The 24,187-nt window shown below is 41.3% G+C and overlaps 1 protein-coding gene and 1 non-coding gene across 8 annotated transcripts in view; one reads left to right on the top strand and one right to left on the bottom strand.

Moving 5' to 3' along the window:
- Positions 1-366: 366 nt before the first annotated feature.
- Positions 367-24,187, bottom strand: part of kcnh6a (potassium voltage-gated channel, subfamily H (eag-related), member 6a) — a 29,553-nt gene continuing 5,732 nt past the window's right edge. The window contains exons 3-16 of one of the 7 annotated variants that reach the window (XM_034893608.1): positions 23,159-23,308; positions 22,649-22,752; positions 21,362-21,716; positions 20,024-20,226; positions 9,549-9,974; positions 8,956-9,373; positions 7,677-7,885; positions 6,198-6,450; positions 5,315-5,508; positions 3,980-4,079; positions 3,600-3,884; positions 2,361-2,529; positions 1,590-1,797; positions 367-1,255 (exon numbers count right to left, since the gene is read on the bottom strand). In XM_034893608.1, the coding sequence (XP_034749499.1) occupies positions 974-1,255; positions 1,590-1,797; positions 2,361-2,529; positions 3,600-3,884; positions 3,980-4,079; positions 5,315-5,508; positions 6,198-6,450; positions 7,677-7,885; positions 8,956-9,373; positions 9,549-9,974; positions 20,024-20,226; positions 21,362-21,716; positions 22,649-22,752; positions 23,159-23,308 (3,356 nt within the window). In that variant the 3' untranslated portion in view covers positions 367-973. The remainder of the gene's footprint in view (positions 1,256-1,589; positions 1,798-2,360; positions 2,530-3,599; positions 3,885-3,979; positions 4,080-5,314; positions 5,509-6,197; positions 6,451-7,676; positions 7,886-8,955; positions 9,374-9,548; positions 9,975-20,023; positions 20,227-21,361; positions 21,717-22,648; positions 22,753-23,158; positions 23,309-24,187) is intronic. The other 6 variants (XM_034893609.1, XM_034893610.1, XM_034893611.1 and 3 more) reach the window with 6 other exon arrangements.
- On the top strand, positions 2,257-2,328 carry trnac-gca. Its single transcript has one exon. It is a non-coding gene; the product is annotated as a tRNA-Cys (tRNA).

Below are 24,187 nucleotides of genomic sequence, written 5' to 3'. Positions count from 1 at the left end.
AATGTTGGCACTTTCAGATCATGAAAAATAGTTGACACGTGTTTGAGTTGAACAGAGCAGATATACAAACACAGAAAGCAAAGCAGTCATTAACAAACAAACAAAACTATAAGAGCTATGTGTAAATGTACAAGAAACTATGAAGTGTTTCTGCTCTGCTTGGTTGTGTACCTTGCATCACCTTCTCATGATCAAATGACATGCCTAACAATTCTTTTGATTCATGTCTAAATGTCAATACATGAAATGTGAGATGAAAATTACACTGTTCCTTGAACCCTTCATCCTTCACATTGTGCCATAAAGCTCTGGCATGCATTTTATCATTTTTCAACATAAACCAAAACAACAAAAGTGAGTCTCTAACTTAAAACACTCATAGTTTGTAACATTTACTAGATGTGTTGTTCTTAATGTGATCAATACATCTCTAATGTTAGGAAAATAGATTCAATACCAAATAAATGATTAAATTTTTCTAAGCTCGAGTTTAAATGTGCAATTCTTATACAAAGTGAATGTAGATGATTCTTCTCATGTGAAACATATTAGCAGACTTTGACATTTCACCTCTTTGCCTCGGTCTAGGACGTAGTTTGTGCTGGTTTCAGCTCCAGCGACTGCATGTCACATGTATATGTTTGTAAGTGTTAATTGTCAACTCATGTTTCAAAATTTCCCCACCCAGTTAAGGAAGAATAATCTCTTGATTGCACAGGACCTCAGGTACAAAAGGCTGTGGAGCAAGAAACGACAGCAGCCCAATGGGCTGCCCTAGAGTCCGTTTGTAAAAAACAGGAGGCACTCTAAACCCTCAGTAACGTGGAAGACAAGGCGTCCAACGCTCTACAGCAGCATCTGAACAGAAGAGAGGAGGTTTAAAGGGAGGGAAAAGGAGCTAGTAGAGTGGGGAACATATGTCTGTCCTTTTCAGAGGACCAGGCTTTTGGGTGGCGTTGGTGACTCTGGTGTTCTAACTGCCTGGCAAGACAGGGTCGGAGAAATGCCTCTGGACCTCCTGCATCTCTGTGGAGGTCTCCAGGTGCTCAGGAAGGGAGGGGAAACGCTGGCTGGCACATTGCAGTCCAGGTGGCTCTAGGGCCCCTGAAAATGTAGGAGTGTTGAGGTCCACAGAATGCAGATGTGGTGGGTCAGCCTCCGGTGACATGGACATGGTGTCATCAGAGGCCACAGTGAGATGGATCCCGCTGGACAGAGAGTCCTTGGATTTGTGGTTTAAGTCAGAGTCTGGACTCTGGAAAAAGAGAGAAGTATTAAGCCCAACTAAAACAGGACTAGTTCTGTGGGGTGACCCCTCCTCCTGTTCAAACAACAACAGTACGCTTAGAGAGATTAGGTGATAAGATTGATACCACTCTAATGTAATGCACAATAAATTTGTAGTTAGAGCAAGCGGCCAGTAAACTTATCTTTGCATTAAGACTAGCATTAAAACAGTTAACTTGTCTAAAGGTAACAAAATCCACCCAGCAGCACCCTCTAAACTCTAATTCATTGACATGCAACCAGTGGACATTACATGATGTTACTGGTTAAATTACTGTAAGAATGTAAACTGAACACAATACCTTTAGTACTGAGGAAGTGCTGTCGATAGGTACTGGCTGGATTGGAGGGACAGTGTGGATTGTGGGTGCTCCTGTGCTGTACAGGCTGGTGGGGTGAGGCGGCTGAGGGCTGGGGGACACAGCGCTGTAGGCCGGGGGCACCAAGGCCATCTGCCTCTGGAGAAGCTGCAGGATCACATTGATGTCTGCTGTCATACGCGTCTCCAGCCTTGGAAGGATAAAGAAAGACACAAAATAACACAATTTCAAAATTGTCCACTAGGTTTCTCTCTTGCTCTTTCAACAGTATGGCATGACAAAGCATAGCATATATGAGTACCGGCAGATAAAAGGAAGCACATACAAGGCTGACTTTACAGAGAATGTTTCTACATTTTTCAGTCTCACCTTCTTATCTTTAATTGTATTTCCCTACACCTCTCTCTTCTCACTTTCTTTAGTACATGTGCAGCCCAGTGTTTGGCCAAAATAATGGTGACCTGTGTCGACAGTCAGCCTTTGTCACCACTAGTTCTCTGCCTGCCTGCTGTGTAAGGACTTTTACACTGTGCACACAACCAGCTGGAAACTGATGTGCAAATAAAGCAGGAGAGGAAAGGCGGAGCTTTCAGAAATGAGCCGTGGAAGTAAATGTTCTAAATGAGAAGCCTGGGCTTGTTTGTCACCAGGGGGTATAGCTCAGTGGTAGAGCATTTGACTGCAGATCAAGAGGTCCCCGGTTCAAATCCGGATGCCCCCTTATTTTACTAGGTGTACATAAGTCAAAGTCACCTATTTAACTGGGACTGCAGCAGCTCCAGTCTGGACTCCAGCTCAATGGGCCTGTCCTCTGCACAGGGTGGAGGGTGGAAACTGGCCCTGACTGACGATGAACGTTTCTGGGTGTCTCTGCGGTCCGGCCAGTAGTCATACAGGCCAGGCATGCTGATGGGGGCTGCTGCTGTGCAGAAGAAGAATCAATTATTCAAATAAATCATGCAATATATGAGTAAAATAGACCAGGCAGTGTATACTCCAATTTTGGTGAAGTTTTACTAGTTTTCACATTATTTCAACTATTAGTAATTTACTTCAACCTGAATTTTACCCATTGTTTTTTGCTGTTGATGTCAATTCTTTTGTTTTCAGTTTTTGGGATGTTCCAGAGGGATGGGGCTGCAACACTAAAGGCTCGGTTTCCAACGGTACAGAGTCTGGTGTGGGGAATGGAGAGCAGGACAACGCTTGAGGGTTTTGGGTGGGGTGTATGGATGGAGAAGGTCGGAGAGGTACGGTGGGGCCAGGCAATGGAGGGATTTGTAGGTAAGAAGGAGGATTTTATATTTCATGCGGAACTTAATTGAGAGCCAGTGAAGGTGGATGAGGGTTGGGGTGCTGCCACATCTTGGTGTGGGTGAGGAATTGGTAGGATTGGAATTTTAAAGTTACAAAGTACAAATGTGTACTTTGTAATACAAACTGTAGGTCTAAATCCTATTTTTTATTTCATTATCACTTATAGTTGCCGCAACTTCAAATTTTCACATGTGAAAATGCAAAAATACATTCTCTTTATAATAACAATATAAACTTTATACTTTTGACTTGAATTTAAGTACTCTGGATTTGTTTTGGCTCCAAGGTTTACCCCATTCATCACAAAACAGAACCTAATTTTGACTAGAAGAGGTAAAGGGAAAGAGATACAACTTTGATTACTTCTTCTAATATTACCCTTACCTGACATCAACGGAATTTAAATATCATCACTGTATTCAAAGAGGGGACCAGATTTTAGGAGTATGTACAATTTTATCTTCTTTTGTAAAATAATTTTTTGTCCTTAACACATCTGGAAAACATGGTGTCATCTAATTTCGCCTTCAAGGTAGAGAAAGACATGTAGGAAAAGTGTTACGGAAAACTGATGGAATTGTGATTTGAAACTTGGTACATGTAAGGTTATAAGGCTCAACCAGGCATACTGATGACCAAAAAGACATGACTGATGAAGGGATTGTAGATCTTTACCTGAGTACTGTGGTCCTCCAGGGTCTAGAGGTGGTCCCATCCCTGCTGAGGTTCCACTGTGAGGCAAGAGGTTGACTGCTGCTGGGGAGTAGTCTCTGGTGTCCCCCCTGGTGGGGTACAGCTCCCCCTTTCTTTGTCCCATAGGCGTCATCTCCTCTTCACTAGACTGCGAACAGATACTAGCGCTGCTGCAGAGGTCTTCCCAATGGGATCCTGCCATTGTGCCCTGGTGGTTTGCCATTGGACGGAACTGATCGGGGTAAGAGTCTTCACGGTCCATGCCGTCTGTACAGACATTGTCACATGACAGCCAGGACAATATGGGGATTAGTAAGGAAGAGAAAAATGCGGAAGTGTGTTAAGCCTTGTCCCTCACTCACCTGGTCGGTTTCGACGACGCAGGGAGCTTCTCCGATGCCTTGTCCGGCGGTAGCCACATTCAGATTCCCTGCCCTGGGTTGGCTGGTGTATTCTATCTGCCTGATACATATCAGCTTCAGTAATTCAAAAATACACATTGGATTTTATACGGGTCTTACATCGTTATGTAGCTCTATAACTAATCTACATATGGTTGAAGCAGTGAATCGGTCAGGGTTCCACAAGAAGAAGAAAAAACAACAGCACACAAACAATAGCCCCACGCATGGCAGGTGCATCACCAAAAAATAATTTTCGAATTAGTTTCGGTGGATATATTTCTTAGAATATAAAGACAAGGATACAACGTCAAATTGAGAAGGGATAGATGAAGCAGGTATGACCAATTGACGATATCTTGTTTATTTCCCCACATAAAGGGTCCCTGTGGAGTTTGTGACCAATTGTAGTGCTATAGAGCAATGTTTTGCTGAATGTCCTGTGCATATAGGCAGTTAAGTCCCATAAATGGAGGAGATATGCCAGTACAAAAGATGGATATACAAATTATTGTAACCTAAGAAAAAAAGGAAAGTTTCAAGGCATTTAAAAAAAAAAGGCTTCGCAAATATTTCATGTGCTAGGAAATAAATTTTGGCATTGATCTTTATGTTTGCTTATAATGAAAATTCCACAATGTATTTTTTTTCAACCTGGACCCTTATTTCCTGTACATTGATGTCTAAGTGACGAGTGTAAACAACAATCTTTTAATTGGTCCAATATTGAGCAAGAAAGCTGTAACTGGCAATTGTGAACAGGGCCGCAAATTTAATCCTATAGCGCAAATAAGCACCATCAATTTCCTTCCACTAAAAGTTCTGTTTTTGCCACTGACAGGCTCAGTGTCTGACAACATTATGGATATAGACCTTTTTGCTAAAGAGTAAGATCTTATTGTTTACATGAAACAGCCCCAAAATTGTATATCGCCAAACTCACCAGATTCAACAAACAATGCTTTTAGTGTGTATAGAGACAGCGTTTTTTCACATGTAAATGGGAAAATTAAGGTTTTATTTTAACAAAACCACAATGGTGATTGTTGGAACAGTGGAAAGATGAACCAAGATGGCTTTTGGTAGTTTTAATTTGTTTCTATTGACTTTTATATAAGTGTTTTATGATAAAATGACTATTTAAATGGAGTCTGGTGGATTTGGCAATAGCGATTTTGGGGCTGTATATGGTATTCAGTTGCCCATTAGTTGTCTTTATTTCTTAACACATGAAATAAGGTGATAACTATTAAGATGGTGATTCAATGTGTAACATTGTCCTCTGGTGGCACTCACATCTCTCAGGTTGAAGGTGATCTCCAAGTTGTTCCAGAACGTGTCGGAGAAGTCGGGATACATATCCAGCACTTCCAGCAGGTCGTCTCTCAGGATCTTGTGAAGGTCGCAGTAGGTCAAAGCCCTTACGTCAGCGCTGGATTTACCTGGCCTCCCATACACACTGATAGGTTCACCAAATATGTCGTTCTTTCCTACAGAAACCACAGCAAAAGGAAATATGAACATAGGAAAAGGGTAACAGTTAATCAATATGTTTCCCCAAGTAAGCGAGACCCTGCTAGTAATAGTGAAAATAGTTTGCTGAAATCATTTTTATTGGTGAGTCTGATCCAAAACAAATGAAAAAAGGAGCACTAGTGTGTGTCACTGATGCTCAGCAGCGCTGCTGCTCCAAAACAAATTAATGATTCCCTCAAACACAGAAATGACCTATGTAGCTTGGATCTGAGTGCAGGGCCTATTGATGATCAATGCCACTGTAGAATGGAAGTGAGTCTGTGCCCAAACACCTCTGGCAACACAACACACACTGTGTGTTTGCGTGTGTGTGTTGTAAAGGGCAGTGCGAGTTATGGCTGTGGCATTGTGGGAAAGAACCAGATACAAAAAATATCAAAAGAAAAACAAATTATTCATGGTTATAATTATTGTTTAAATCTCTAGTCATTTAACAAAAATGAAATGATGATGATTTTTTGCAATTTCATTTTAGAGTTTTGTTATTTGTAATCAACATTGGTCATTGTCATTGACTTTTTATGTGTGAAATGATTTATTGACTATTTCAATGAGAGACTGATGATGAAAATAATGGCTGATTTCCAACCTTACTGGAAAATAGACAAAGTAAGCAGAAACTAAACTGTGCCTTGCAGTTTACCTAGTATGGCCACAACCACATCGTCCCTGAGAATCTCTATAGAACCTCTGGAAATGAAGTAGAGGGCGCTGAGAATGTCCCCACTGTGGACCACAGTGTCACCCGGCGGAGCGTGGGTTGTCTTGAATCGCATGGCCAGAGCCCGCAGGCAGCCTTTGTTGGCACCTCGAAAAGCCCTGCAGTTCTGCAGCAAGCTGCGGTTCAAATGGAGGCAGATGTCAGCCTGCAGACACTCAGGGAAACCCTTTAAAACCTGCAGGGCAATAGATAGCATTAGGTGAATCGACTTCAAATCCTTTCCCATCATATTGTCTTTTCCCCCTGCATCTCTTTGTCCTGTATCTTTAAAACCATGTGATCTAATAATAGAAAATGCTAAATTAATCTGAAAGACGCATAAAAAAGAAACGGTGGGGTGAGAATTGATTGATTCAGGCAGGGTACAACGGACAGTGGCTCCAAGTGATGATCTATTCTCACATTGAATTGGCAGGCCCTAATGCGTCTCTCCCCAGCTGTGTCATGCTCCAGTGCTGTTAGCGGCCCAAGCCCAAGCAGCAATATGACGCACATCATCAGTAAAAAGCTGCCTCCTAATGATTTATCCTCAGTGGAAACACTCATCTGTGTTTATATTAGCAGGAGACACCCAAAGTTGAAGTGGCGACCTCTTGATCAGCAGTCAAATGCTCTTCCACTGAGCTGTACCCCCAACTGAGATCAGTGCAAGTGATGTGTTACTCTATCAATACAGTATCATGTATGCCAAAACCAGTTTCAAGTAGAGGAAAAAAGTTGAGTGTGTTGAAGGAAAGATGGAAAAAATATTTAGAATAACTCATTCTGAAATCAAGCTCACTTGCATTGTAACATAAAAAAACCTGCATTTGGGTTCATTTCTTAAGGTTACATGAAAGTTCAATGTGGGAAAACTGGATCATTACAGCAGCAAAAAACAAGGTGATCAACCCATGTAGGTCTAACACAGAATATCTCTTTTAAGGTTTATTTTTACCATTCACTTCAGAGCTTGCAATGAGATATTTTAAAGAAAGCACAACACATGCATATATCGTCCTACAGTATCTATGTTGGTAATGAATGCAGAAATATGTAGATATTTGCACTTAACGTGCCTAAAGGTTTGATTGAGATGATAAATACAGAATTTTGTGTAGAAATTAAACATGCATTGTCAGATCTTATTGTTTTGTATTCTAGCTGAGTGGCCAGTACAGATGTTGTGGTTTGGGATTATGTACAGTAGACAAAAAGACTAGATGATTTAGGGGGCTCCCAGATTTGAACACAGGACCTGTTAATCTGCAGTCATATGTTCTACCACTAAGCTACACCCTCAATTATACAGCTGTCTAAACGGTCTAAATATCCACTTTCCAACAAAAGCCTTTATAAATCAATATGGAGCCATTGCCTCTTGTCAACTGTTGCACGAATGTGTGTGGATGAATGTCTTACATGACTTACAGCGTTCATGTCAATGCCGTTGGTGTAGGACCAGGCATGTTGGAAGTACTCCTCCAGCCTCTGTCTCAGGCTTCCTGGGATCTGATGGAAACGGATGAACTCTTTGACCCGCAGCATCTGGGTGTGGTAACGGGCTGTGCCTGAGTACAATCTCTGAATGATGGCCGACACGTTACCAAAGATACTGGCATACATCAGAGCTGCATGGGGCAGACGTGGAACAAAAATACCATATGTTGGAGAAATTTATGATACCAAGATTTGATGAATGTACAATTTTGCAGCAGGCAATTGTAGTAATTAAAATCAAATTAATGTATTTTAAATCATTTGCAACATGCTGATATTACTTCTGTAAATCTTTTTACAAAATAGATAATTTAAACACAATACTGAAGAATGACATTCAGGTCCCTATTTGTTACCAAGTACCAAGACTGTTGTTCAGACACAATCTAACTGATTAATCAATCTGCCAATATTTAAGAGCCGTATGTGCGTATCATTAAAAAGTCATCATCATCAAGGCAAACTGGTAGTGCATGCACCCCCATGTATAGTAGTAAGACTGAATATGACATAAATCTGACGCCATAACTGAGCTCTCAGCAGCAGCCTGGGTTCAATTTAGACTCACGGCCCTTTGCTGCATGTCACCTCTCCCTTCTCTCTCCCCCCTTTACTGTTTGCATTTTCTTTTCTGTTTGCATCTTTGCATCATATGGAGTTCAACTTTGATAAACTTTGACCAGAGAAGTTGAAGCCTCAACCATAAGCGCCGATACCGGGAAATACTGAGCACCCACGTGTGCCAGACTGGAAGTAGGCTACATTCATTTAAAATTAAACATTGCAGTTGGTGCTGAGCACCCACAGAGGAAAACATAAATTGGCGCCAATGGCCTCAACCGATTGCCAAAAAGGGTTTGTGGTTGACAACACTCGACTATCAATGGCTGCAGTTTTCTCAGTGAGCCAAGATCGAGGAGACATTGATTGGGGGTGTGTCTCACCAGCTGGTATTGCATGATATTGGCTACATTACACTGCACTACTACAACCTGTTTTTCTTCTCCTCTTCCCCAACAACAACATAATCTTTATCTGCTCCTCTTTATACATTATTCTGTCGCAAAACCAACAACTACAACAGCTCAAAAATGTCTCAGCAGGAGACGGTCAGTCACCTGCATTCACACAAGTGTGACCGGATATATTTTATTTGTTCTAGATGTTGCTGGAAGTTCAGACTCACTGCCACTCTACTCACAGCCAATGAGCATGACACAGATGGAGAAGATCTTCTCTGGGTTGGTGTTGGGTGAGACGTTCCCAAAACCCACACTGGTCAGGCTGCTGAAGGTGAAGTACAGGGCTGTAACATACTTGTCCTTGATTGAGGGCCCCGAGGCTATATCACTGTCATTGTACTGTTTACCAATCTGGTCAGCCAGGTTGTCCAGCCAGCCGATCTTCATGCCTCCGATGCGGGCGGAACCTGTGCGCTCCACGTTGCCGATTGCATACCAGATACAGGCCAGCCAATGAGCAATGAGGGCAAAGGTGCACATGAGAAGGAAAAGGACAGCAGCTCCATATTCTGAGTAGCGGTCCAACTTCCTGGCCACTCGTACCAACCTCAGCAGTCTGGCTGTTTTCAGTAATCCAATAAGAGTGGTTGTTTGAGGCTGGTGGAGAGAGAGTAGACTTTATGTTAGCGACATTAGACACTTAATCTCCCACACCCACCTATATCATCTTACAGTCTCAAAAACACAAAAAAAGTCTGTACTTTTTGTCTAATTTGCAATTATGTTAATGTTGTGATGCCTATGACGTCCACTATCTTCCCTTCTTTCTCACCTCTTCAGACCCGGAGCGGAATATGAGCAGATCAAAGGGGATGGCGGCCACAATGTCAATGAGGAACCAGCCTTTAAAATAGTGCTGCGCGATGCGTCCCGGCTGGCTGACCACCTCGTCGTTGTGGTTTACGTAGGTGGTCCTGAAGTTGATGAGGATGTCCACAATGAACATGACATCCACCACCAGGTCCACCACGTTGAGCGGGTTGCAGGTGTAGCCGCAGGTTCTCCTCCGCTCTTCCTCCACCTCGTTAAGAAGGAAGGCAGCCGAGTACGGTGTGAAGATGGCTGTGTAGATGACCAGCAGCAGGATGATCCAGTCCCATACAGCTTTGAAGGGGCTATAGTGAAGGATGGTCCATTTGTGGATGCGTGGGGCTTGGAGCTTGTACTCTGGCAGCACATCAGCACCGAGAGACAGCACCTGAGTAGAGAGGAATAGGTGAGGGTGTTATTATTATTGGAGGTAGGACAGTATGATCCATGACTTGTGGGATAGAGTGTTCTTTATAAGAACCGAGCTAAAAACAAGTTACTTTATTAAAGACAAATCTTAATCAGATCAGGAGCTTTGGAAGGAAAAACACTATAATGCGGAAAAGCAAGATACTAATATTATCCAAAAGCATAAACGTAACTTTGCAACAAAAAGTTGAGATTTGTATTCACTGGCCTGCAGAGCAAAAACTTTTTATTTATTATTGTCATTATCATTAACTAAATATTTCAGTTATGACCAGGTTGAACTTTTTTTAGGAATTCAAATCTTTTAGGAGGTTTTATTCTTCATATGAGGTATAATATTTATGCACTGCACAGTAATTCACCCTCCTCTTTCATTTTGTGTGTAAATAGTATAGACTTTAACTTATCTACAAATTCATATTTTCTTATTTCTGAAATAATGGCACATTCACAGATCTGTATGTTAAAGCAGGCTGCTTAAGTGTTTTCGATCTGAACAACTATGCTGAAGTTTGGGGGAATAAAACAAAAAACTGGGGAATTACAGGGACGGTCCTGTGTTTACAACTTAGAAAGTAAAGCCCCAGACTGACTGATGTATAAGATTCTGTGTCTGACAGGTATGTAAAGACCTCCTCAAACAGATTCTTACCAATTGGCTAGAAAAAATTTCACAGCCCTGTAGGGCAACATGTCCACACTCAGTCAGTTTCTTAATATGCAAAATGCAGTTAAATGCAGTAATTACAAAACAAAAAAACACCTTTAGCGAGGCAAAAAACATCAAATCCCCATCTAGTGTTACCACCACACCCTGGGTTATTTGTCTAATTGCGTTAATAGACTAACAACCGCGAACAACTTAGTGAAGCAATGACTATTACTATCCCACTCCTAGTGTCGACCACAGCAACAGAGGGGGAAGCCATCTTTCTTGCAGAAAAACCACAGAAAACTATAACATCACAAACTCTGCTTTAACAAAGTCACTGTAAAGCTCCAGCCACTCTCCAAAGGCACTTTACTGCTGTAAGTCAAATCCTTAACTGCTGTTTTTAAAGAGCTGCACCTGCCTCGGGTGCACCAAGTGACCCCTTCTACCAGTGAAACTGTGGACCAAAAAAAAGTGCTGGCCATGCAGAGGGCTGGCTTTAGGACTCTACTCTCTGCTGTATGTGGTGGGTTTAACAGTCATTGGTGGTGTGAAAATGCCTTCCTCTATAAAACTAAATATTTCTGATGCCCCACTACTGAAACAAATACACTAACTAACTGCCTAGCCCATGTTAAAAAATGCTCTTGCGGTGCATTGTTGTCCTTCCATCTCCTCACCATAACCCTCCAGTGGTCAGACCCTCATTTGCACTTTGGTTTGCATCATCATAGTCATTGTCACTATGACAAAAGATAGACGTGTACAACAAGTAGCTGCAGTGCCAAAAACTCAACTCATACAGGAACCGGAAGTGAAATCTAACATGATATTGTCTATTTAGACTAGTTCTTTGGGGGAAAAAACTGCTGTTTAAATCAACTTTTCCAGCTTGGATGTAAACATTGATCGGACATATTCACTGTAAATTGCCCCTTAAGAACAAAGTACTAAGTTACTAAATGTGTTCATGGCCATATTTGGTAAACAAGAACGGAGAGAAAAGTTAGATCTTCACTAGGGATAACCAAGGCTCGCATAGCTTTCCATTATAGCATGGAATGGCCTTTAATGATAGATAGATGTTGGCTCTGCTCGAGTTCCAGAAATCTTTTTCACAACCAATAAACAGCGTGCAGTAATTGGAAATGGTAGGAAACCTCACAGGATTCACTGAACACAACATACAACAACCTCTGGCCCTCCTTTGCATGTCAACGACTGACCCCAAGAGCCAAACAGTAAAAGACAACACAGTAATGTAATGTAAACACATGAGCAGAAGTTCACTCATCCAAGAAATGTTAAGGTATTGATGTTGTGCGCAGCGCTGTTTCATAATGACAACCAGAGAACTGAAACCACCAGTTTGCACGCAACATCTCTGTGTTGCTACTCTGACTTTATAATTAACATAGCAATAGTTTACTGTCAACATTTCTACATATTACATACTAGCTTGAGAAGGAAGTTGTGGTGGGAAGTGCAAGTGAAGATGAACATAGACTGAACAGGACATATACTGTTGAATACTAAATATTCCCAATCATAAAAACACAGACATGATTGTGATTTCTAATCGGCTATGGAGACAAAAAAATACACTTTGATCCTTACTTTTGAATAAAGTCACAATGCAAAGTGCAATATATTTAATATGCAACTCACTTCAGTTATTTTTTTCTTCTTGCAAACTTTAGTAAATGTAAAATTAAACTTTTTAGCCAGTGCATCCTACTCATCCTGTCTTATATCACTCTGAACATAAACAGAATACACATTTTTGTACCCTAAACAAACCCCTTCAGTTAACCTAAAAAAGGTGCAAGGAAAATAAGATAGATTATGTGCACAAAATCTGTGAAAAATGGTTCAAATAGACAGAAGTTCTTCCTTGTCTTAGCAAGGTGACATGGCATCAGCTTAACCTGAATGGTGTTGCTTTCCTGTGGTGCTGCAGAAGGATAGCTGGAAGGGGAGAGATGAAGGAGGAAGACAGAAAGAAGGAGAAAGAGGAGGGAAGGTTACAACAAACAAACAGGGCAGTGGAGCAGACAAAGGGAAAGGGGAAGTTTGAGGAGGACACCAGGGAGCTTGAGAGACCCAGTAAGGCTGAGGTACTCACAGGCTGCAGTGTATGCTTGAAGCTCATGCTGAAGCGCACCACAGGGTAAAGAGCAGGAGAAAACTAAAGAGACTGCAAGAGAGTGAGAGAGAGGGAGGAAACCCCTGTTATCCATCTACATCTCCCTCCCTCCTGCTCTCTCCTCCCTCCCTGTAGCCCAGCCCTCACCATGGGATCCTCCTTTAAACTTAAAAAATTGATCCAGTGGCCCTTTGAATGATGACATCCGCCTCTTCCACTGGTGCTCAACAAGCAATAATTGCTGAAAGCCCAAGGAGCTTTCCTTTAGTATTCTGTGTAGTATATTCTTCCCTGTTGACATCGGCAGCCTGATTCATGGTTAGCTACTTAAAAAATGGTTTTTGCATTTATTTTGTGCATTTATATTTTTTTGCATTTGTCTCTAAGTTAGCAAATTATTGTCTTAATGTTGATAGACAGGTGTATTCAAATGATGTTGTGCTGTCATCATATAACATATAAACCTAAGCTTCAACTGTGTGCACGCACGCACACACGCACAATTTGAAAAATCATGGTGGCACCTTTCAAAGAAAGTTATGGTAAATTTAAACTGAATATTTCTCCAGCCTCCTGTTGTAAGCTGATTTAAAGCCAGGGGGCACCACATAAACACACTTTGCTTTCCCAAAACACGCTCATACAGACACACACGCACACACACACACACTAGTTACATTATGATGCGCCTTTTTTACTGTTACCAGTCTTTTACAAGCTACAGTCCAGTCAATCACACTGTGTGCTTAATGTTATGCAGACAAATCAATATGAACAAAGATCAATGACAACCTCCATTTCCCTTTTTGTAAGGTGCCAATCGAAATCCAATTATAAAGGCGGGATAATGAACATTTTTATTGTATAACGGCACATAACAAAAAGTAAAGGCAACAGCTTCTCGTAGATTTAATTACATTAAAACAACATGATTATTCCTTATAAAACTTGCACTTGGTGTAATTATTGATTATTACAGTTAGTGTGCCACATGACAGCAGCCACAATTTCTGTGACCTAAAATCTGACTTTCAGGGCTTTACATTTATCTGTGATCATGACTACGATACCACAGAGAATCAAGCGGTTTTATCAGGACACTAACTGGAGTGTGATTTTGAGGGCAGTTGAAAGTTTAAGGGATCAGAGTGCATTCCCGCTGTCCTCCACTTCCATTAGCTCCAGAGGCCAAGGTCACTGGCATCAGCGTCAAGCCACCGATTGCCGCTCAATAGCCTCACAGCCGTCGTCCTTTTTACTCGCTTTCATAACTACATCTCACCAGAACCTCTCCCCACTCTCACAGACAGCTTCACCGAGAGTCTTTGATCCCCCCTCCACCCTACACACACACACAATCACCACATCACACACTTAACAATGAGGACAGTACTCACTGCTGCCTAGTTACCATCTATAGTGACATTACATACAGCAGATACCTCAGGCTGTAAATAACTAACACAAAGTATTTATACATTACATTTAAAAAACAAATGCTTGTTTTGTTACACTTCATACTAAATAACTAAAATGAATGAATTCATGTATTTAGTCTATAGTCGGTTAATGAAAGGTTATTGTTTTTGTATGTGTTTCCAAGGAAACACATACAAAAACGGAAAGGATATTTCTGGTGATGGCTGATGTGACAAATAAAACTACAAAAAGGTCCCTCAAAAAGCCCCCCTTAAAAATGTGTTTCACTATGGTTAATTCACTTGAGCTTTACTATGCAAAGTTTGACATTAGAAGGATGTTTTCATATTCCTCTGCAGAAGGAGAACCTTAAATCTCAGTCACTGACCCGTACATGCAAGCAAGATTTTATAACACAATTAGTTTGGAAGCCAATAATGGTTCAATATGCCACTTCCAAAAGTGTGATGTAAAAGCTTGATGCCTCCAGTCCAGTGCAGTAGAATTCACCATGTGTCTAGTAGTTACATTTGTTAAATGAAAAATAATTGCAATGTGCAATTGATTCTGGATATTTTTTAATGAGAGAGAAGGAGCAGATGGAAATGGAAGCATGAAAAACCATGTCAGACAAAAATTATTATTAAAAACAGAATATCTTTTTTAAGTCTGGAGAGGGGCTTTAACATATCCTCCACTAAAAAAAACTTCAGTAGACTTAATATATATAAAATATATAACACACACTGTTGTCCAAACCCACACAATCAACAGACAGAGACAGCATCTTGGAAGTTTGTGATCAATACTGTATGGTGATGTCACCAAGTGGTGTCCCATTTCATAGGGGTATGTTTTCACCCCTTACCCCTACCCCTTGGTTTCAAGGGCCAAGGGGTAGGGGTAAGGGCCAAGGGGTAGGGGTAAGACGGGGAAATGGGATTCAGCCATAGTGTAGGACAGCTAAAATACCAAAGCATTACTTAATTGAAAAGGATTTACACAGAATCCATCCAAAACAAATTACGCTAAATACACAAAAAATATTTTTTCAAAAATTTGCAAAATATCTGCAAAAGTGTTGCCTAGTAGAAAGAAATACTATTACAAACTGAGAGAGAGTCATAAATTGCCACAACATGTTATGAATTAGCTGCTGAAACACATTAATTTGCCCTGGAAACAACTGAACACATATCAGCCCTTATTTTACTACAAAACAAGATTTAGGGAGGACGCAGTGACTCAATTGTTGTTTTGAAGACGGCCTGGGGAAGGTCGTGTGTGGTCTGTCAACAGGAGACATACCACAGACAAATAACCTTATAACTTAATAACTGCATTCTACCTTCCAACACAAACAACTGACACTCCACTCAACTGCTATGCTAACACAGAGGAAACACTCTTTATCCAAACTTTTACATGACATCAGCAGAGTCAAGATAACAAGTTAAGTGTTCTGCCAGGCATTTTCAGTGGCCTTCTGTTTGTCCTGTCAGTTTTTCCAGGGCCACGGAAACAACGTTGCTTCGGCATTGTGCAGCCGGCTGTCGATCTACGAAGGTAAATTTGGTGCAAAAATGAGAGCGCGTAGATGCGATGTGAGCACTTGTAAAATATGACTTGAGAGCATATAAAAAGAATCTGTACTCTTAGATGCAATGTGAGCACTTGTAAAATATGACTTGAGAGCTTGTAAAAAGAATCTGTACTCACTTTTTTTTCACTTGAGTCACTTTTCCAGTACAACCACAACTCAGTGATTACAACCTCTCGAATCTGTCGCTGCAGTGTGCTCTCTCGCATCACACAGCGGCGAGTCTGCGCTCTCGAGTTTTGCAACACTTCTTGCGATACATTTGGTGCAAAACTAATTTGTATCTGTGGACTTAGTCTGTGGAGCTCTGGGCCAACAGAACTGCCGGGGACAGTAGGGTTTCTATCGCCTGACGAGGGACAACTTTGTCCGGCTTATTTATATAGCATGAAAGCTAGCGTTAGCTAACTAGCAGCCAATCCGCTTCTAAATACTGTAAATACCTTTTAATTATCGCAACACTTTTAACAGTCCAGCTGAAACACTGGCGGGGAGCTCCAGGGTCCTGCAGCCGAAGACGGACCGCAGTCAGTGGGGCTCAGCCAGCGTGGAAACATCGCTAAAAAGCTCCGCTGCCAACCTCGACGTGATCTGATCTCAAGCGGGGCACGGAGAGCTCCAGACCCGGCATCAGCGGCACAGCCCCCCTGGAGCCCACCGCCAGCGTTGGTGGAATAGCAAGCTAAAAACACAACTACAGATTATTTTACAAGCTCTCAAGTCATATTTTACAAGTGCTCACATCGCATCCACGCGCTCTCACTTTTGCACTAAATTTACCTTCATATCGATCCCACTCTCCCCCCTGCTGCGAAGAAGTGAGATCTTACCACCACCAAGGTTTTTTTTTAGAACTTCATTAAAATACACATAGTGATGGTGGCAATTATTTCTGGAGAACAACTTATAGTAATTGATAAAAATAAATAAATGAAAAAAAATAATACAGAAATTCTTTTGGTGGCTTACGCATATACTGTATATTATGTACCAAACTTTGGGGAAGATTGCGTGGCTTATACTTATTAATTTATCTTGAACTGAGAAATCCTTGGTTGCTCTACACCACAGCTCTAGGGTAATAATAATGAATTTAATTTATAATTAATACTTATTTAATTACTTAGTTTATTGATCCCCAGTGGGGAAATTACAATTTCCGTCCCGGAAAATTTGGGTCAGTCCCGTTATCCAAGCAGTTGTCTCGAATCCCAAATCTTACCCTAATTGTTCCAAAATTAGAGCAAAGTCTTAAGAGCACACTCTTGAGTAGTTGTAGTCCGATAAAACCTTAAAAAATGTTCATGGTGAGTGAGTCATCCTGCAGCCAGCTCCCCTCAGCTGCTACATAGGCGGCTAGGCGCAAATTTGGATAAATACGTATTGCTATTTGGCATTCATTCATTGTTGTAATGGAGGCTCAGGCTGGTGACCCGGGACCCAAGAAATATGTAGCAACAAGCAAAAAACATCTCTGCAGGTACTGGGAGAACTGGGTATGCAAATACCCCTGGATACTGCAGTTGTACGTGATGCAAACAAAGCCTTTTGCAAAATGTGTAGGAAGGAGTTTGGTAATTCACACGGGGAGTCAGACAACCGGCTGCATGCTAGCAGCAAACTACATTTAACTTAGTAATAACTAACAACACATCAGTACAGAAAAACACTTTGGTCTAATCCTTCTGTAAGCGGGAGGATGACTCAGTGTATAATAAAATAGCTGCTGCTGAACAGATTTTTTTAGGTTTACATGACAGTTGAATTCCTTAATAAAAATAATAAAATAATAAATCATTTTGGTGCAGAGCTTTGAAAATTATGTTACAACCCCACGTCTCGCCCCATCTCGAAATTGACCCATTCACAGGGTTGATGGGATGCTTTAGCAGGTTCATTCAGGCTGGTTTTGAAAGAGAGTCCACTGACCGCTGTGGAAGCCTCTCGAAAAAACTGAATTAATGTGATGCACTTTCGGAGCCCCAGACTGCCCGGCTGCCAGATCAATGCTGCACCAAACAGGTCAGTACATGAAATTTGGATGTCTGTACTTGCATGTGTGCGTGCATGTGTGTGCACAGCTGAAGTTTACGTAAACTTTAAATAATCCATAAGATCATAAGAACCTTGTTGAAGAAAGCTTCAACAATCCGGACGAGTCTGAACAATCCCCCGGGGCTTTGCCACTGTGGAGTTGCTTGACTACCTCAGTGACTTCCACCTGGGGACAATTCCCCATCAACCTTCAGCTCTTCCTCTACCATAAAGAGCATGTTAGTTGGATTCAGGAGTTCCTAAAAGGGCTCCTTCCACCACCCCAATTCCTCCTCAGTTGAGGTCAACAGGGTCCCATCCCTACTGTACACAGCTTCAGTAAGGACACATAAGACCTCGAGACCACAGCTCCCTGCCGCCGCTTTAGCAAAAACATTGCCTACTCTTGTTCCATGCCCCCAACCTCCATGCCCCCGCCGGAGGTGTGAATTGAAGATCTCTTAGACGGGGGCCTCCTCCAGAGGTTCCCGGTTAACCCCCCACTAACCGTTCGGGCTTACCAGGTTAGATAGGGACCATTCTTTACAATTAATTTAAAACTTTAAAGCAATAACCCTACTTGTCTTTGAGTATTTTTCCATGGTGGTTCTTCCTCCACTGCTGTGTGTGAGGTAACATTGTGCCAAAATGTGCACAGACACACGTGGTGGGATGGCAGGTGGCTGATGAGAGTGTTGTGTTGTTGGCGCTATAGATGTCCCACCTCAGGTGAGATTATTCTTTCACACTTTCACCCTGCAACTGCAGATGTATTTTAGAATCTTCAGTGATCCAATCACCAATCTTCAGAGTCAATGAACATTTATAGACATCTTTGTCTGAAGTATCTATGTGCAGAGATGTGACAGAGTGACAAGGTCAATTACAATAATGGCCAACAAGCTAAGCTTATCACACAGGGTGACAGGAGAGGTAACATGATGTGACAGAAATTATTATTTGTAGTGTGACAATGTTACAAGAGGTCTTTTGAGAAAATAGAGTACTGACACGTGACATGAGGATGTGTGTTTGTGTGACGCTGATGAACCCAGACTGCAGGTATGTGGAGATGAGATTAATTTGAGGAGTTGATTCAGCTACCGGGGGCAGCATGCTCAAGCGGGCAGCTGCAAACCACACGCTGTCTAGAGAACATTGTTGACGACAAGATGCTTAAAAACTATTCTTGTTTTCCCACGACACAAACTTTCCAGGTTTTTTTTTTATATCAGAAATATGGGAGGTCGAAAATGTCAAACAAGGTGACAAAACATTGGGGTAAAAAGCATAATTTTTGGGGGAAAAAGTGACAAAAACTACAAAAAAACACTGGAAGTGAGCATCAAAAACTGGCTAAAATGTCAAAAAAGTGACGTCAATAAAAGGGGTAAAGACATTGAGGATGAAAAACAGTAGATTTTTTTACAGAACTTTTTTTTTTTTTTAAAGCAACAAAACATTCAGATAGGGACAACAAAAGTGTTTTTTTCATGTTGAGAGAAAGACAACACAAGGGTTAAAACCGGAACTAGAACAACAAAGGAGAGCAGGGCTGCCCCGGCGAGGACGCCAACGATGCACGTGGGCAGTGAACCCGGAGCCACGGCGTGGTCACCGCAGCAAGCAGCCATCTTCAGACGTGAAACCATGCTGTGTCTGTCAGTTTAACACAGCACAACCGCTTTAGAAGTAGGAAAGACATACTCATCCAGGCATGTAAGCGGCTAGGTTAGCCTGTAGTAGCTGTGTTCCTTTGTGTTACGAGCCCAGGTTAGCTTAGCCCCCCATAACATAACAGCAGGAAACAGCTAGCAGACGACGATATTGTCACCACAACCTCTTAATATTTTTCAAGAAAAATCAATGTGGATACAAGAGAAATTATCTGCTATATTCTGTCTTATCATGATATGAAACATTTTATAGAAAACTCCTGAAATAAAGGAAACTGCATGGCGAACAAGTGGAATTATCATACCTCATGGGTAGAATTTGTTCTTGTTTTAAGAAAAATAAGTCATCTTGTTTGTGCAACCAATAAGGAATGCCAAATTCAGGACCCCAGTAGCTTTTACAACAGAATGGTTGTGCAAACAGAGGCAGATTGGAGTTGTTTCTTTTTTCCCACTGAGATGTTAAAAGGATAAGTCTTACCTGAGTGACGTGAGTGACCTTTTCAGTGACATTCTGAGTTCGGTCTTTAATCTTGCTGGGTGCAATGATTTCAATCTCGGTGGGCGAGGGAGGTTTCATTCGGTCAGTGCCAAAGGTAAGAGTAACCTGAGGGATTCGGCCGATGGTCCGATGTCTCATCAGATCCGAGTCTGACGTGGAGTTCAGAGTGCTAGGCTTCAAATCTGCAGCAGAGAGAAAAATAGAAAACTATTATAATAGTTATTATTAATAAAAAAATGTTTTTACATTTGCTATGACATACTTCTAAATCTATAGTGTCCAGGTTTGAAGGTCAAATCCTGACCAAACGTTAAAACAAATATATTTAAATGTTTTTATAAACAACATGTTTTTGTTCATCCAATTTTTCTTTCCCTCCACAGGAGAATCAGGACAGACTGCATTTCCCCTCAGCCACAGCTCACTAAGACACAGATGGACATACAGATGTGATGCAGATGAAAAAATGTGACAGACAGAGTGGGAGTCCAGAGTGTGATTGAAACAAAAAGTACAGTTACCTCACAAAATATTTTCCTTTTATAAACTCTGATTCTGTTTTTTTCTTGTCTGACAGAAAAGTCCACATTCTTAAGTGAAAGGAGAAATATCAAGAGCAACTTGTAGTTTTTGCTGCCTTTTATTCATTTCTGATTTTTTATTTGACAAATTTCCAGCATTGAAACAAACCTTATATCCCGGCAACGGTTAATGTCCTTTGTGATTGACTGTCAAGTGTGTGTTTAGAACATATTACAGGACAACTGCTGTCAGACTTATTATCATTGCATTACTCTGTTGTGTGCAAGCTGTATAAAATTCCAGGTAATTATAGCATCAATACTGATCCGTCTTTTAACCCAGAATGGGGTTAACTGACCACAACAAACCTATCAAACCTTCCCTCATACCCTTTTGCTTGCTGACTTCAAACATGTTGCTACTTGTTTACAGCATAGACAAGACCGGTCATAATTCAGTATTATCAATCGTTATCTAATCATGTATTCACATCATAACAACATAATATCTCAGATTAGGGTTTGCAATGCTTATGTCAAATGAAAAACATTTAATTTTACCAAAACTTGCAAACAATACAGCCAATGATGAAAAATGTGCATAATGTTGTATGCTTGGTGTAATCTGATTTAATGATTGTTTTCTTCCTGTCAGAAGTTTTCAAATAAAAATATATATCCAAATTATATTTCACTAATATGATGAAAGCGTGTACTGTAACTATTTTTTTGTTTATTTCGGAGACAAATACAGCCCTAATTGCCAACGGTAATTCTAGTAATTCTATATTTTAACCTCTAATTCCCACTGAGGTGCTTGCAGTGTCCATCAGACACTCACTGCTGTTGGCTCGGGAGTCTCCAGGTTGACTGCTCCATTCTGTCCTCATGCCATCAATGTCATCCAGTGACGAGGCGCGTCGGAGGCTGCGGACGCTGTCCCGAGAACAGCTTCGAGGTAACGTCCCCATAGTGAAGGCGTTGCCAGGGTCCAGGCGGTCTGTCAACAGGGAGCGCCGCTTTGTGGAGGACTGGACTGCAGGGGATGGAGGATCCAGGTCCTGTTCTATCAGGGCTTCTGTCTCAGACTGCATGCAGCTCTCCTTGGACGGGATCCGAAACTCTTTGAGGGGGACTTCCTCGCTGTGTGGCTGTCAAGGACAAAGAGCGGGCGGCCATGTGTTGTTGTTTTTTTTAAGATTATGTTTTGGGAATTTAAGGCCTTTAATGACAGGATAGCTGAAGAAGTGAAAGGGGGAATGACATGCAGCAAAGGGCCACAGGTCAGAGTCGAACCCTGGCCTGCTGCATCGAGGAGTAAACCTCTATTTATGGATGCCCGCTCTACCAACTGAGCTATTAGGGAACCCAGCAGGAGGCCATGACTTAGGTGTACAAAAATCATACAAACACACTATGACTATTTCTTAGAAAAGAATTATCTGTCAGAAGTTACAGCATTTCATTTTTCTTAAATTTTGCTGTGTTTTATTAATCAAACTTATAGCTTACAATACTAAGTAGACCGGCAACCAAAAGGATTTTTTTCATCCCTGCCAGAGTCCCAACATGTCAATTTGTTAGACTTGGTCCGATACAGTTTTGGTGTCAGGTGTTATAGTAAATTGTTCTAAAATAGAAGTGATTCATCAAAACACAGTAGAACTCTAAACAGAAGACTCTGAAAAGAGAAAGATTAACTTAACAATGGTTGATATTTCCCCTCATTATTCCCGTTGGGGTCCTTTGGGCTGACAAATCAATCCTTAAATTTCTAACAATTCTCATTGCTATTCTAGGAATGTGAAACAGCACAGTGCATACCTAATGGTTGGAATTCCACCAAAGGAGTTTAAGTAATAATTTGAACGCAGAATGTTGATTTGTTGTTGTTGTGCTCCTACTGTGAGCCTAATGTTTAGTCAGTAAATACAAAAACAATCCGTTATTAAAAGGCTATGCATGTATGTATTATTTCTGTAAAGATTTTAGCTACTGTCCCAAGGTACTACAGCAAAATGTAAGGCATGCATCCACACAAGAATACTGCATCACATTATCTTGTGTGTGTACACCACCATACCTGCAGGTAGTCCACTACCACTCCTTCAAACTGATCTTTGGAAATGGAAGATTGTCGAAAGGACCGCAGAACCGGCAGCCTCATTTTCAACCTGCGATTCTGGCCTGAGAGGGAAAGTCTGTGTTCAGCTCAGCTGTTATCAAAACTCTAACTTTATCTAACACAAATCATGTTAATATACAATCATTTTGCATTCCCCAAAATACGTTTCGGGTGACACTTTTGCCTTGAAAAGTTGTTTTTTTACTGCATCAGACAGGGCCTTCTTTGTACATGTCTGTAAAATGCTAACTGAGAAAATTTTTCTGATGGTCATTTCTACTATGTCCATGACTGGAAACTAATACCACGGTTTGGTTGATAATTAAAAATTACGTGAATGTAAATCACTGAAGTAAAATATGATCATACAGTAATTTATAGTTTTCAAATGTGGAGAAAGACTCTGCTTCCCCAAACTCAAAAACATATCATGCAGGCAAGGTATAATACAAACGTTAAAGGCTTTACAGTAAAACAATCCTTGGGCGACTCTCTGCCTCAGGCCTGACTTCTTGAGAGTAGGATCAATCAGCTCCTGGAAGTCGAGGATGAACATGATGACAAGGCCTTCCTCGCTCTTCACAGGGACAATGTCCACCAGGCATGGTCTACAGGTCCCTTTAGACACAGAAAGGCAGACTTAAAAATGAAAAAGTGGGCAGTCAAATTCAAAACCAGGGATCTTTTGAGTTGTAGTCAAATGCTCTATCACTGAGCTATACCTCCAGCCTCGTAAAGTGCAGCCATGAGAAGGGAAAGGACAGGATGAACAGGGAGAAAGAAAATGAGAGAGATTTATAGGGACAGATTTCAAACACAGAAAGCCAAAAAAGGATAAAATGAGCAGCCCTTCCGTCAGGTCTAACTTCACTCTGCAATCAGTGTGGCCTTAAAATAGAAACAGGCGAGAGGGCAGATCACACACACATGCACACACAGTCCCTGCATTCTGTCTCATTCCCACATACAAACGGAAAAAAGTGACACGAATGCAATCTGAAGAAATTAGCCTGTCAAAGCAGCCAAATTACTCTGCATCCACTTTTTTGCAATTTGCTGTGCCTGTTTGAGTCTGGAAGCACAGCAGGAAGCAGGGGACAAAACAAACAGATGCTTGGTGGATTTAAGCTGGCAAGCTGATCGCATTTCCATGACAACAGCACTTTAGATTGCAAGCCCCATGCCTAAAGTAACAACAGACATGTGTGTGTGTGTGTGTGTGTCTGTGTGTGTGTGTTGGTACAAAGTACATGCATTTGTGTTTCTGGTGGATGTCTGTAATCGTCCTGGGCCTAGTGTGTTTGCTTGCGTCCATTATTTGTTTCTGCCTCAGTGCCTTTGTGCAACAGACAGATTAAAAGGTGTCGAAGGAATTACAGTAATTAATCTGCTGGTGAGATAGTCTAGACTCTCAAGAGGAAATGAAGCTATGAGAGGAGGAAACATTTAGTAAAATGTCACAGTTTAAATGTCTGTCTCGCTCTGTATATCTTTGTG

Source organism: Etheostoma cragini, chromosome 15 (genome assembly GCF_013103735.1).
Source record: "Etheostoma cragini isolate CJK2018 chromosome 15, CSU_Ecrag_1.0, whole genome shotgun sequence".
In the NCBI taxonomy this organism is placed as follows: Eukaryota; Metazoa; Chordata; class Actinopteri; order Perciformes; family Percidae; genus Etheostoma; species Etheostoma cragini.
This window is presented reverse-complemented; position numbering and strand designations above follow the sequence as displayed.